Here is a 15970-nt window from a genome sequence, read left to right on the forward strand (position 1 = left end):
GCAGGACCCTACGAACAATAGCCAGTCCGTGCAGTAATCACCTACCACACAGCAGACCTTTAATGGCTCCTTGATTCCTGGTAATTGTATTCACCTTGTGAATACACACAGCCCTGTTGTGTTTTACCCATTTCATATAAGCTAACAGTTTCTTTAAGTTGTGGAGTCATGCATTCATTTTCAGAGCTCTGTATTTGCCCATGGCAAAAGCCTTAGGCGATGGGGTTTCATTTGTTTTCGTTCTAGTTTTGGTGGGCATTCTTTTGAAGACTACTAGAAATGTGCAATAAATGCTGGTTCTTTTTAAGGTGTTTGATTTACGCCAGTGTCATCGTCAGATGCAACAGCAGGCTGCTACAGCACAGGCTGCAGCTGCTGCCCAAGCTGCTGCAGTTGCAGGAAACATCCCTGGGCCCGGATCTGTAGGGGGCATCGCTCCAGCCATCAGTAAGTGGTGCATAAAGTATATCATCTGCTGCTGCTTCCCTTTTTAAAATAAATACATTTTTAAAAAATGAAATTCATTGGAACACAGATCAGCTCAACTCAAGACAGCATGCCATATCATGGTTTGCACAGTTCAGCGCCCAGTCCATGGTTTGAATTTCCAAATATATGAGCAAACCATGGTTTATAGATGCTCATTTGCTTCCATTTGATCAGCAGTCCTATCTTCGTGTGTAGTGGTCTCTGGAGGCATAGCAATGGATTGTATGTCAATTCAGAATGTGCACAAACCATGGTTTGCAAATCCACTTCAAACGATTGCTTCCAAATTCTGCATTGCCAGCTGCTTAGAAACTCTGGCTTGTCAATCCAGACGCCATGCTAAGTCATAGTTAACCATGGTTTTGTGTGTTGTTCAACTGGAGCCATTGTACATCTTCCCTCTTTTACATCAGATAATTTGTTTTGTCCCTCTTCAACATGACATGCCCTTGTGGTGAAGTTGGCAGGAGTTCTGAGCGTGAAAGAATTTACAGAATTCCTTTCCCATTGGAGTTCAGAGGGTGCAGCAGTTCTCAATAAATGTTTTGAATATTTTGAAGCAGGAAAGCTTCAGTTCAAATGAAGCAGCTCTATCTCCTGCTATTTTTAACTGGATTGAATTTTCTAGCTGGGAGATGCTTTAAAAAAACATCTCCAGGGAAGAGTCGGGCGTTGGTAAGCATCATTAAGGCTTTTAACCAAAATCTGATGAAAGAACCTTTAAAGGATAGTGTGGTAGGAATCCTGCTTGAAATGCTCCCTGAATGCAGGGCTCAGTGAAATTGAGGTTAGCTAACAAAACTTGGGCCTTGTGGATTATAATGGGAGTAGTTGCCATTACATGTTTATTGCACATTCTTCCTAGCAAGGGTGTAAGCCAGGAGAGGGGGATTGTTTTTGGCCTGAGGTCCAGATTCCACTGTGGAGAATCTCTGGGGGGCTACATTCCACTTGGAGATGTCTTTTTAGATGTAGGGCCTGTTCACATGTAATGACAACCCATCAATTTTAAAAACACACAACAACAATGGGTTGTCATGCACAAGTGAGAGAGTGTGTTGCGCTGCCCGCAGCACACCTGCCTCTTCTGCTTTAACTCGGCAACCCACGGTCGGCTCCTTTGCAGGTTGTAGAGTGTAATGTGCAAACCCTGACCACTGGGTTGTTTAAGGGCTGGGTTGTTTAAGGGCTGGGTTGTTTAAGGGCTGGGTTGTTTAAAGGCTGGGTTGTTTAAAGGCTGGGTTGTTTAGGGGCGGTTAACCCAACAGCAAACCATGAGATAACTGGCAAAAGTTACCTGAAAAAATCTAGGCTGAAAAAATCCACACACACACACCCAATCCCACTATTCCCAATTTATAGTAGGAAGCATGTCTATTCAGAAGTAAGTTTGAGCAACATGTCTACTGCAGGACAGGCCTTTGCATATCCACCCAGAAGTAAGCAGGAAAGAATAACTCAGCAGTGCTTTCAAGTAGCGTCCCGAATACCAAGCCTCTGCATATCTACTCAGAAATAAACATGAGCATCATGTCTATTACAAGCAAGCAGGACAAGCCTCTGTAAAACAAGGCTCGGAAGGAAGCAGGACAGAATCACTCAGCAGCACTTTAGAATAGCATTTCTACTCAGAATTAAGCTTGAGCATCATGTCTACTCAGAAGTAAGCAGGGCAAGCCTCGGCAGGACTAGTCAGAAGTAAGCAGGGCAAGCCTTTTCAAGAGAATGCCTAGAAGGAAGCAGGACTGAATCATTTAGTAGCTTCCTCCCCTGGCACTGCAGGGAAAAAAGCTCTTATCTCTGATCAGCTGTTGATTGGAGATAAGAGCTTTTCCCGCCATTGTTGGGGAAGGGGTGGGGGTAGGGCAGGGGAAGAAGCTACTGGGGCATCTGAAGTATCCCTGTGGCCCTTACTAGGCCCATGGGCCAAAGACTCCCCATCCCTGCTTTAAGCATTCCACGAATATGGCCAACTATCAGGATATACACTGCTGACCCTGGCAGAGGCCTTTTAAAAGAAATATTTGGGGATATCCAGAAGCATTAATGGCAAGCGTTGTCGATGGAAGGTAGCGCCAAGCCACTCAAAGCTGGTGTGATGTCAGCAAACGAGTTTCTGAGCTGTAAAACTAAGGAGAGTATTCAATGTAGTTCTCTACTGTGTTAGGTTTGTCGGCTGCTGCTGGAATTGGTGTGGATGACCTTCGGCGCTTGTGCATCCTTAGAATGAGTTTTGTCAAAGGTTGGGGACCTGATTATCCAAGACAGAGCATTAAAGAGACGCCGTGTTGGATTGAAATTCATCTGCATCGTGCCCTCCAGCTCCTAGATGAAGTACTTCATACCATGCCTATTGCAGATCCCCAGCCACTGGACTGAGACCTTGCTGCTGTTAGTTGTTATAGAGTGAGGATGGTGGATTGTAAAATACCATTTTGTTTATTACTGGAAGATATATTTTACTTCCATTCTGCTTAATCTCTTAACCAGGTTTTAAAGAGAAAATGTCTTTGCCACCTTGCTCTCAGCAGAAAGAATGTGAACTTGCAGCAGTTTTGAGCAAGTTCACAACCTCAGACTTGTTTTTGTAGTTGTGGGAAGCTGACACCAGCAAGCAAACTTTGGATTGTGGTCTTGGTGTGGTGACTGCTATGTTTGCTTCCTGGAACTCTCACTTGGCTCTGTTGAGCTCCCCGAAACTCATTGAGGCATGGATACTGCCACCTTGAATAATCCTATGCATTTCAGGGAGCCCAGAGATGGGGTTCCACTTGCGCAGTTATTCAGCCTGTCCTTAGTTGAATCCACCCCAAATGAGCAAAATCATGTTGATTATTCTAAAGGGAGGATTCTAGTGCTCTGCTGTACTTTGGCACTAGGGCATGTCTCATAGGGAGGCATTTGTCTGTGAAATACTTCGGTATGCATGTTATTTAAAATACACTAAATGTAGCCGGGCTTCAAAGCTGGTGCTAAGTGTAAATGCAACATAAAATATTCAACAAGGAGAACTGCCAGCTAAATTATATAACAAATGCCTAATGACAGGAACATACCTTCATCAGTATTCCCAACTGATTTTAACTGCTTGGGCAGTTGAGATAGCATGAATGTGTGTTTTACTGAACATGGAGTGCCATCTTAAACCTCATAATCATGTTTACGGTTGCATCACTGAAAATCCAGATTTTTGTATCTTTCAAAATTTCTCCTCAGGGCAAGATGGCAAACTTGTTTTTATACCTCTTGGTTATTTTAAGCTCTTTATCCCATCAATGATATATCTATTTGCATTGACTTTGTATAGAGAATTTCAAGTAGAAGTTGCAAATGTATTGGCTGTACGACAGATGCAATATTATGCTTTCTCTAGTTAATAAAACTATTGACAAATTCTCAAAACTCTGATAGAAATGTGCCCACTTCTGTTTTATTAAGCATTTTTCTACATGTTGAAAGATTTATCTGGAATTGTGGGTCAGCTTCCTCCTGAGAACTCTGCAATAAGAACTAGGAGGGGTTCTCTTGCACGTTCTTCCTAGATTTCAAAGTCATTGCTGTCTGCTCTCTTTCTCTTCTCTGCATAGGTGCAATAATATAAGAAAATGTGGTGGCTGGGCTGGATACTGGCTGCCAGCGGTTGTACAGGTTAGTGGGAGGTGGGTGTGCCCTGCAACTCCAGGAACAGCCCTGTGCCCCACAGCCCTGGTACCTGAGCCTCCTGCCTGTATTACTGTCTGTCCTTCCCTGTGTAGTTGATGTCTTTCCTGTTTTGTCCTCTAGTTTTGTGAAACTGAAATGATTTACAACCTTTTTATCAACTCAAAAGCTGCCCCTTACTAATTAAGCAACACATTTTTTGAAAAGGTTGATTATTTTTAATATACTCATTAAAACTGCAGATGGCAGTCTTGATTTTATAGAGGTATTCCTCTTCCCTCCACCCTTCCACACAGTAGGGAATGCCTCTTGAGAGGATGCCCGCTGTGACACCCATTTATCACTGAAAAACAAAGTATGTGTTTTCCTCAAATGTATGCAGATATAATTGAATAATCAATTAAAACGCATACAGTTCATGAATGAAAGATTTGTTTAATTGGGTGGCAGCCCTAACAGAAATTAATTAATGTTACGTACCCTGCATTCATTACTCCTAATGCAGATTCCCCCCCCCCCCCCCCGCAATCCAAAGTATCGCTGTGCATTGTCGTGGGATTGTTTTTAACACTTCGCAGTTCCTGGATGAGAATATTTGCCTTTATCTTGATGTTGATCTGAAACACAGATTTAGCAGAATGGTTAATCCAGCCCCAAATGTAGTTCTTTAATAACCTAGTCACAGTCCTGATGACCACGCTTAGGGCATGGGAATGGGGGTGACAGGAGCCAAATCAACACTGGAGCCTCTGTAGAACTCAGCTAATAGTACAGTGCATGTCAAAACAGCTGAACAGGTTTTTCTAGGTGAGGCTAACTCAGAGGTGCAATATGCCAGTCATCTTGGCTTTCTTCCAAGAAGCCATAGGAGGCCATATGGAAGGTGAATATGTGTGTAAGATTTTGCTCCCTTAGCAACTGTATCTTCAGCAGATATCTTGTGCTACATTGAACAGTCACTGATCCAAGGGTAACTCTACCTAACCCCAGCTTCTTTATGCCTTAAATATTTATGCCAATGGACAGCTGCCTAGAGATGATGGGGGTTGTAGTCCAACACACCTGGAGGGCACCAGGTTGGGAAAATCTGCCTGAAACAAAAGCTTTCCCCTCACCTGGGAGCTACGTTTACACTATTGTAAAAAGCCAGAATTGTGTCAAGAAAATATGAACATCCTGTACAAATTTTGCAAATGAAGCAAATTTGCACGCTCTTTTGCAAATTGTTCTAGTTGTTAGTCTGTCCAAACTGAATATTCTGGCTAGGACCTCTCACTTGCCCCCTACCCCATTGGTTTCTTTTTTGTGCAGCCTTTTAACATAAGAACATGAGAAGAGCCATGCGGGATCAGACAAAGGGTCCATCTAGTCCAGCATTCTGTTCACACGGTGGCCAACCAGCTGTCGACCGGAAACCCACAAGTAGGACATGAGTGCAACAGCACCCTCCTGCCCATGTTCCCCAGCAACTAGTGTAAATAGGCTCACTGAACAAGATACTTTTTTTTTGTATTAAAAAGTGAAAGCTGAGATTCTTATCAAGCTGAGTTCTGCTTCCTAAGACTAGTCTATATTCTTGCTTAGTGCAGCTGCAGAATTGTGCCATACCCTCATGAGCTGTGCACCTTCCCAGTTATGAAACACTGCCTGAGAAATAGGTCATTTCTGCTCTGCTCTGTGAAGACTGAGAAGACTTTCTCCATTCCCCTCTGGTCTTTAGAAACCTCCATTACAAAATAAAGGGGCAGGTGGTCGAATTGCCTGCTGCGATGTTGTTACTTATCAAGCAAAATTGCTCACTGGTGAATATGTTCATGGTTGCAAAATGAAATGGCTTATTGTGCGGCAGAGGAATAGGCAAGTTAGATGCAGATTTGGGGGGTGGGGGGATATTCCCACTTCTGCTTATTTGGTAATGAAACACAAACACTTCATTGCCCACTGGAGAAGTTGATCTATAGTGAGAACTTGCTTTTAGTATAACAAGGGCCAAGGTGTTATTTGTTACAGATGCCCAGTTGTTTGTACTAATAGTTGTAATTTTAAACTGCTATTAAAATTAAAAAAGTGGGAAAATCGGTAGCTGAGGATTTGCATGCATCAGTCTGCTGTAACACAAAGTGCAAGCAGCCATGTCTCAAGACCTAACACATTTATTGTGGCTTATACTTGCCACAGCTTATGCAACAACAAATCTATTGGCCAGGTGTCACTTCACTCTTGGATGAAACTGACCAGTGCTTTTTGAATGAGGCCTATGGTGAAAGTTGTTTTGTCCCCCAGTTTCCTACAAGTCCCATGTAGGCTGGATGGTAACCAAAAAGTTCCTATCTAATCAAGAATACTTTAAAACAATTATTTTGTTTTGAAGATTTATAGTCTGCCTTTCAATCAAATGAATCTCAAGGTGTCTCAGGAATGAGACTAAAATGACTGGGGGTAGATGGCTTTCGATATTTGTCTTGTATGTATTAGAACGGAAGCTAGCTCAACCCATCGGGGCAAGTTTTAAACCAGTAATTTGCCATTTGCAAGACCTGGGACTTAATGTAAGTAGCCACTAGGTGTCCTCACTGCTCTACTTTTGAATAAATTTTTAATAATGTGTCTGCTTCATCCTTTGTTAATGAAGAAAGAAGCCTTTATTTGGCAATAAGCTAGCTTGACCCTTCAGATAAGACATGAGGGCATTTTCCCATCCAGCTCCTTCCTTCAGTAGCTCCTGCAATTGTAGGCTGACAGGGGCCTGCCTCAGCTATGCAAACAGCTAGAATGAAGTTGAAACGTGTGCAATGAAAGATACACAGCAGAAACATCCAAGACTGAAAAAATAGCAAAAGTTAAGCATGTCTGCTTGAAATGAATGGTGCTTGATGTATGGTGTTCTTGCAGACCAGACGCATTTAGTTGGATCAATTGGTAAAGCTTTTCTAGGACTGCACCATTTGAGGCTGCTTGTGAGAGGGATGGTGGTACCTGTTTGAACACTCCATTACTAAAACGGGGTGGTGGTGGTACTACTCTGCTTCACAGCACTGCTTTTTCTTCCCCATTGCCATCTTATGTTTGCCAGGTAACAGCGCAGTAGTGAAAATAAAGGCCCACCTGGCAGAATTCTCCTGAGAGATCCAGACTTCAAACCACCTTGTCTTCCTGGCCTGGAATTATTGATCCTCCAATCTCCTTTCCCTGCCCTTTTCCTAATAGCGCATAACTCCACTCTTCAGTTCACCTTGGCTTTTCCTTTCCTCCACTCCATATCTCTACCACCCGTGGTTCCCTCAGGTCTTTGCTTTTCAGCCCACTGCTTAATTTGTTCCACTGCCTTTCAGCATGGTGGCTCTCTACCTCCTAAGCACTACTCTCTTACAAGGGCTGTGATGTTTCTTCAGAGCTCCCTCTCTGATTAGCTCCTTTGTGTCTCAATTTCTTGCCCCCTCTGTACTTTCCTGCCACAATCTCCACCTATCCTTCCTCCAAATTATTATTTTTTTCTCAGCCCTTTGCCTAGTTTGCACCCTTCCTTCAGCCTCCTTGCCTTGAGGTTCATTGTCCCTTTGCATCTTTAGATCTTGAGACCTCTTCCCAGTCCCCAGCGTGCCTCTGTGGAAGATGTTGATCCCAGCCAAACTGAAAAATGTTCCCTCTCCCTGAGCAACTAGACATTCTGTGACACCACACCAGGTCAGCCAATCTGCAGTGGAGGCTTCACTGCCACGAAAGCAATACAGTGTAGATAGTTTTGCAGTGTAAATATGTCCTGAATATTCTTCTAAAAATTACCTCAAGACAGCACCATGTACACACTTGGAGGACAGGAAATTGACAGCCCTTTCTGGGGTCCCACCGTCTGCAACCTTGACATCTCCCCAGTATCCATCCCTCTTCATAGGAGGCCACCACCTTTCATTGTTTTGCTATATCACAGCCATCCACCTGAAGCGAAACCTTCTCTGGGTGTCGCAATATGCCATTAATTCTTCCTTAGCCTTTTATTTGCAGTTTAGTTGCGTCATCAGTGAAATTACCCCACGCACTGTCTCAAGGACTCTGCCCATCACACAAGCCTTTCTGGAAGAGCAGTAGCCAGCCACACCCTGAAGAAAGCAAGATGCAGGTTGGCTGACATAGAGCTATCAATTTCTAATCCCTGCTCTATTTCCAATAGAAAATATACTCAAAACAGCCCTGTCCCTCGAAGATATTGATAGGAAGATGTCTAAAGATATGTATGGCGACACTGCAGACTTAAACTGGTGACATACTCAGGCCTGGGGGCCAAATCGGTTCCTCCTGGTTTGCCCACTCTGGGGTTCCCCAGATGGCCAGGCCCCCTTTCCCTGGCTCCATCCCTTCCCCCAACCACCAATTTCCTGTCCCCCTCTCCATTCTAAAAGGTTGAAATGCCTCTCCTAAGGCTTAAGTACCAGCAGTGAGAGCTGTAAGCTACAATATGTTGTATTTCGGGCCTCTTCCCTTTTGCCTTTAGTGCCACCCACCCCTGGAATGCAGCCCCCCAGAGCTCCCCCAAAATTGAATTTGGCCCTTGGTCTGAAAGAGGTTAGAACAGAATCATAGAATAGTAGGGAAGAAGAACCAGATGCCACTCTGCACCAGTGCAAGCAGTGGAGCTGTGGAACCGATTCCAGGTACTTGCGGATGAGACTGGAGGACAGCCTGCAGAGGAAGAATCACAGGGGAACCTGCATGAGAGTGAGCAAGAGGCTGAAGGCCAGTCAAACAGAGGCGATGAAACCCAGGCCTACAAGAAGAAGAAGAGAAGAGTGGTAGTAGTGGGAGACTCCTTGCTGCGTGGGATCGAGACCCAAGTATGTCGCGAAGACCCATGGACTCACCAGGTAAGTTGTCTCCCGGGAGGACAGATTAGAGACGTGACTGAAAGGTTGCCTGCACTCATAAAGCCCACTGACAGGTATCCCTTCTCATCCATGTGGGAACAAATGATACCGTCAAGCGGAGCTACGAAGAAATCACATCAGACTTTGGAGCTCTGGGAAGGAAACTCAAGAACTTTGGGGTCCAGACAGTTTTCTCATCCATACTTCCAGTAGTTAGAAGAGGGATAGAAAGGGAACGAAAAATACTCTGGGTGAACGACTGGCTACAAAGGTGGTGCCAACAAGAGAGATTTGGATTCTGGGACCACGGGCTATACTTCCTGGAAGATGGGCTGTTGGCAAGGGTCGGGTTGCACCTCACAAAGGCTGGGAAGAATGTGTTTGGCCACAGCATGAAGAACTTCATCAGGAGGGCTTTAAACTGAATCCTATGGGGAAGGGAGATGTAAAGTTGGGCGTAACAATGGACGTAGGCTCATGCACTGCAACCGAGAGAACAGCTCTAATAGCGCCCAATAATAGTCTTCAGACGCATGTAGGAAGAAAGCCAGACTATGAAGCACATGGTCTTCGATGTCTATATACTAATGCCCAGAGTATGGGAAACAAACAGAACGAACTTGAACTCTTAATACAAGAGGGAAATTATGATTTGATAGGTGTAACTGAGACTTGGTGGGATGACTCTCATGACTGGAATACAGCAATTGAAGGATATAACTTGTTCAAAAAGAACAGGAGGAACAGAAAGGGAGGTGGGGTTGCACTGTATGTGAAAAATACATATCTCTGCACAGAATTACAGGAGGATGAGCTTGGTAGCCCCATCAAGAGCATCTGGATCAAAATAAGTGGAGCAAAGAATAAAAGGAACTTGATGGTCGGAGTGTACTACAGGCCACCCAATCAAGGAGAAGACAAGGATGAAACTTTTGAAAAGCAAATAGCCAATGTTTTAAGGAAGCATGATTTAGTAATAATGAGGGACTTCAATTTCCCTGATATTTGTTGGGAGACAAATTCTGCAAAACATGGCCCCTCCAGGAAATTCCTGACTTGTGTGGCGGATAACTTCCTCCTACAGAAAGTAGAGGAAGGAACTAGAGGATCGACTCTCCTTGACTTGATCCTAACCAACAGAGATGACTTAGTGGGTAAAGCAGCAGTTACAGGAACTCTGGGGGAAAGCGACCATGTTGCACTTGAGTTCTTGGTTCTAAGGGAAGCAAAAGCCGAGTGTAGCCAAACGCGTACCCTAGATTTTAGGAAAGCTGATTTTAATAAACTCAGAACAATGATCAGTAAGGTCCCATGGCAAGCGACGCTAATGAGAAAAGGAGTCCAAGATGGGTGGGAGCTTTTAAAAAAGGAAATTCTCAAGGCACAATTACAAACAATTCCAACAAGAAGAAAAGGTGGAAGACAACAGAAGAAGCCAATGTGGCTTCACAAAAAGCTTAGAGATGACCTGAAAAAAAAAAGGACACATATAGGAAGTGGAAGGCCAAGTAACAAAGGAAAAGTACAGGCAGAATTGCAGGGATGGCGTCAGGAAGGCTAAAGCTGAGAATGAGCTGAGGTTAGCGAGGGATGCTAAAAACAACAAAAAGGCTTTCTTCAGCTACTTGCATAGTAAAAGGCAGAGGAAAGAAATGGTTGTTCAGCTATTAAATAAGGATGGCAAAATGATAACAGATGACAAAGAAAAGGCAGAGGTGCTCAATTCCTACTTTGGCTCAGTCTTCTCCCAAAAGAGGGTCTATGACCCCCCCTGAAAAGGCGAAGTACAGGCTGAAGGGGCAGGATTGCAGCTTGAGATCGATAGGCATATGGTCAAGGAACACCTAAGTACTTTGAATGAGTTCAAATCTCCAGGGCCAGATGAACTGCACCCTACAGTAATAAAGGAACTGGCAGAAGAACTCTCAGAATCGCTGTCTATTCTCTTTGAGAAATCATGGAGGACGGGGGAAGTGCCAGATGACTGGAGGAGGGCTAATGTTGTTCCTATCTTCAAAAAGGGCAAAAAGGAGGAACCTGGGAACTACAGACCAGTCTGACATCAATCCCTGGGAAAATTCTGGAGCAGATGATAAAGCAATCCATCTGTAAGCATCTTGAAAACAATGCAGTGATTACTCGAAGCCAACATGGATTTGTCAAGAACAAATCCTGGCAGACAAATTTGATCTCATTTTTTGATCAGGTCATCTCCCTTGTGGACTGTGGGAATGCTGTGGACAGAATATATCTCGACTTCAGCAAAGCTTTTGACAAAGTGCCCCATGATCTCCTGATGAGCGAACTAGCTCACAGTGGGCTACATGAAACAACGATCTGGTGGATCCACAATTGGCTACAGAATCGGACTCAACATTCTCAACATTTGGGAAATAAAATATGTAAAATTAGCCACTCTTTTGAGAACTAAATTGAAACTAAAAGCAGTTATGCAATGCATTATAAAAGAAGTCAAATTCTTACAATGGTCCTATTTGTTGTAATTTTTGAGGGCTTTTCCCCCCATGTGAAGTTGTCCAGGTTTAGCTGCTGATTCGTAGAACAAGGATGTAACGTGGAAGTATTTGCCTGTGTCCTGTGTGTTTTGGGATGCTATTCCTAATTTTTACATTTTGTGGGTTTTTTTAATCACTCTTTCAGCCCTTTTTTCCTCTGCTAACATTCAACAAAATAAATGAACAAAATATTTAAGAGACTTGTCCCCCACATCAAGTCTGACGGATGTGTGCATGTAAAATTTGAAGCTTCTTCCAATAGTCATAAGCAAGGGGCTGATCCTTCCAACGCGCTTGCCTGAGCTTCAAAAGCAGCTTGCCATTTAATGTGGGTGGGCAGGTGGATGCATTTGCTTGCAGAAAAATAAAAGCTCCACACCATGCATTCCATTCCAACATTTCATATATAAAAAGAGGAACATGTTAGCAACACCCCTGTTCTCTTTCCAAAGATTTCTGTCCAAGCCGACCCACCCACTCTCCCTTGCATTATGGAACACTGTTGCCATGGGACTGCAGAAAAAAGGGAAGTACCCATCTATCAGCCAGTGGACCAAAGGCTATTGGTAGCCTCCTGCCTCCCTGTCCCCGGAAGAACATCATGGCAAAATGAAGCCCACCCTGGTGTCATCTATTGGCCTATTGTCATGGAGAAGGCTAACAATGGCTACTAGTTCTGATGGTTATATGCTTCTTCCAGTATCAGAGACAGTATGCCTACGTAGACCAGTTGCTGGGGAATGTGGGCGGGAGGGTGCTGTTGCACTCGTGTCCTGTTTGTGGGGTTTCCCGCAGGCAGTTGGTTGTCCACTATGTGAACAGAATGCTGGACTAGACGGACCCTTGGTCTGATCTAGCAGGGCTCTTCTTATATTCTGTAATGAGCAACTCCTTCTCCGTCCCTAGGTGAAAGAGTACTCTGCTTTCACTGTCAATTGTCCTAAGGCTGCAGAGCTGAAGGGAAGCACATTCTGGCTCCATCAGCCAGTGCACTAAGGGCTGCTGGATTGTGCATGTGTTTATATGTGAATTGGAGAGCGGGGGGGGGGGGGTTGGGGTTGGGTATTATTACAATCTGTTAGCTGCCTTGAGAATCATTCAATTGAAAGGTGGGGCAATCAGATGCCAGTGTTGAACCTGCTCGGGCACTAGGGCTCCACCAGGTGCTCAGGGATACCAGGTGCTGCTTGGCAAGCAAACAGCCAAGACACAATTGGTGGCATCTTCAGTTAAAAGGAATCAGAGACCAAGTGATCCCAAAGATCCTGGAGAAGCACTGCCAGTTAAAGTCGACAACACTGGGCTACATGGCCAAGCCATCTGCTCTGGTATAAGGCAGCTTCCTATGTTTCTAAGAACAAAAACCTGGGGAGGAATTCCCAATCAACTTGAATTAAATGCCTGCCCAGAAAGGCAGGATCAGAAAGTTACACTGGGTGTTTAATTTAGATGGGATGGTAAATTCGTTGTATGGTTTTGTACGCTTCAGTGTTCCCAACAGTTGCGCGCACAATGAAGCACATACACGCACCAGCTGTCAGGTGCAATTTCTTACATACTGGTTTCATACAGTAGCATTAAGATTTTGTTAAATACACTCAAAATGCATACCTACATTTTAAGGTAATACGAGTGAGTAATGCCGCATTCTTCCAGGCTGCAATTTTAATATAAAAGCCTGCAAGAACTTGACCCTGACTTAATAGTCCACTGTCAGAACAGAGATAAAAGCAACATATTGCTAAATGGTGATTAGTCTCAACTGTTTTGAACAGTATGTTAGAAAATGGGCGTTTTATAAAATCACTGTAACAACAGCATTTGCAATATAGCAGTTAATGAACATTTGAGTGATCTCCAACCACTGGTTGAACACACTAACTGAAAACACACACACGGAAAAGGAAGTGTTGAAGAAAACTAAAATTAGTCTTCTACAACAATGCTTCCCTTGCACAGCTCTGAACATAAAGTAGTTCAGGGAGATTGTTTTATCAGCCTTGTTTCTAGCTACAGGTCTGCCTAGCTGGCGGAGTTTTTACCAAACTCCCCAGCCTTGCTAACTTACGCAAAGGAGCATGAAAATGCAAGCGTTTTGTTTTTCAGGAAAAGCTAGCTAGAAAAGTACCCCTGCCCCCATTAAGAGTATTTCTGCATTATCGGTGCCTCATGGAAGGCAAAAGCCTACAAGGTATCTTCAGTGCTGGCTCCAGGTTTTGGAGGTCCCTTGAACAAGACAGCTTCAGTGGGCCCCCACCTCGCTCAGCGAGTCCATCTTCTCACCGCCATTGTCACCTGCTATTACTGGTCCTCTTTCTCATCATTGGTACCACTTGCTGGCTTGACAGGCAGAGAGCCAATGAGCAAGCAGGTGGTGGCATCTATTGCTCCTCCTTCTCCCCACCTCCACTGTCTGGGCTAGAGCGAGAGGAAGGACCCCCCCCCAGCTATTTTAATAATTTATATATCTATTTTTAACTAGGTTCTTCAAGGCAGCTAATAACATTGTATTTTATCAATGTGTTGGATACAGACTGTCATACTTGAATAGACCCATTAAATAAATGGGACTTAGTCATGACTAACTTAAAACCCATTAAAATCTATGGGTGCACTCGAAGTCTGACTAAGTCAGGATCCTGCCTAATGGATACACCGACCACATGGTGTCTAAGCAACCAGCATCACTGGAGAGTTGGTCTCTGATGTTCCTTCCCACTGGGCTGCCAGAGGTAGATGGCTGTGTCTGTATGCAGGCACAGTACTTTCAGCAAATAATGAAGACAAGCTTGGCCTAATAGATAAATTCAGTTCCAAATCCAGTGTAAGATTTAGATTCAAATCCCAATTCACCCCCAAATATCCTTGGGCTAGTCACCCTTCTAGTCTCCATTTCCACATCCGCAAAATAGGAATTACTTACCTTATAGGTTAAGATGAATGCCATAAAGCATGTGTTATTGAACCAATTAATAACTGACTGGGATTCCAGCATCTACCTTTAAAATATTGTCCTCTATCCAACACGTCAGCATTTCCCACGTTTTTCTATCTATATATCTGAATAACCATAGCTTCTTGGCCAATCTTCCACTGCCACTGGTATTAATTATCTGCTTTCAATACTGACAGAGACCTCAATGAAGTGGTAAAGCTGTGTCAGAGTTGTAGAACTGTGGACTGCAGCTGAGGGCTCACATGACTCAATACTTATTTATACCAAAAAGCAGTTCCCCTGCCATGCTAGTTTTCAACACACAGGGAATAGACAGACTGGAACCCTTCTTCATGATATCCAATTTTCTGTTTGCTTGGTATTTTTTTTGGCAGGAGGAATATTCAATCATGTGAACTCCCATTTGCAGCTTAAGCGATACATTGCAACACAGGTTTCAGTGGCCAGGCATAATTTCTCTAGTCCCTGTACAAACTGGTAACATGTCCTCCATATCACCGCCCCCATCCCACTCTAAAATATTAGAGCATTGATTAGTGCCATTTAGCTCCTTTAAGTACACTGCCTTAAGCTCTTTATGTTTCTGGCTGCCTGATTTTTATTTATAGCCAGAAATTACAGTATAGCATTTATCTACATTCATAACACACAAGTAGCAAATCGTGTCAGTTCTTCTAACTACTGTAGAGGCCAGAGACCCAACTAGGGTGTTCAGCCCATTACAAACTTCTAACAAAGGCCTCCTCTCACAGTCATACCATGATGCCATCCCATACATACAATCCCATGGATCATGAAAGTTCCTATTTTAATCCTGAAATTACATTTTCTGCATTTCTGAAATTATACCTTGGGCCACATGGGGCTTTTCTCCCATGACCCAAAACACACACACCCTTTTCATTTTAACATAACATAAGAAGAGTCATAAGAAGAGTCCTATGAGGGCCGCAGTGGCTTAGCGGCTAAGACGCTGAACTGCAGACCGGAAGGTCGGCAGGACAGCAGTTCGAGACCCGAGTGCCGCCTGACGGAGCGAGCTCCCGTCTTCAGTCCCAGCTCCTGCCAACCTAGCAGTTCGAAAGCAAGAAATTGCAAGTAGATAAATAGGTACCGCCTCGGCGGGAAAGGTAGCAGCGTTCCGTGCACCTCATGCCGGCCGCATGAACACGGAAGTGTCTTCGGACAGCGCTGGCTCTTCGGCTTAGAAACGGGGATGAGCACCACAGCCTAGAGTCAGACATGACTGGTTGGGGACACCTTTACCTTTATAAACCTTATGCTCTTTCTTGTAAACTTTTGGTTGGTCCTAATAAATGTGCATGTGAGAAAATATACAAACACACAAATACACACATGAAAATCCGACTAGGGGAATCAATGCCCTGGATTATTATGGTGTTTGTCTCTCCCACCAGCTGCCTGTCCTTCCTGTGTATGCACAAGGGACTCCATGAGATGAATTCAATGCCTGTGCATTTTGATTTTCA

General features: G+C 44.0%; 1 protein-coding gene across 8 annotated transcripts in view; it reads left to right on the forward strand.

Moving 5' to 3' along the window:
- SMAD4 (SMAD family member 4) overlaps positions 1 to 3900 on the forward strand; it is a 38467-nt gene extending 34567 nt beyond the window's left edge. For all 8 annotated transcript variants that reach the window (XM_084832912.1, XM_084832916.1, XM_084832911.1 and 5 more), the window contains 2 exons: positions 309 to 447; positions 2657 to 3900. In XM_084832912.1, coding sequence (XP_084689038.1) covers positions 309 to 447; positions 2657 to 2868 — 351 coding nt within the window. In that variant the 3' untranslated portion in view covers positions 2869 to 3900. The remainder of the gene's footprint in view (positions 1 to 308; positions 448 to 2656) is intronic.
- The last annotated feature ends 12070 nt before the right edge of the window (positions 3901 to 15970 follow it).

Source organism: Heloderma suspectum, chromosome 2 (genome assembly GCF_057233095.1).
Source record: "Heloderma suspectum isolate Gila_16-S chromosome 2, 16-S_ref, whole genome shotgun sequence".
In the NCBI taxonomy this organism is placed as follows: Eukaryota; Metazoa; Chordata; class Lepidosauria; order Squamata; family Helodermatidae; genus Heloderma; species Heloderma suspectum.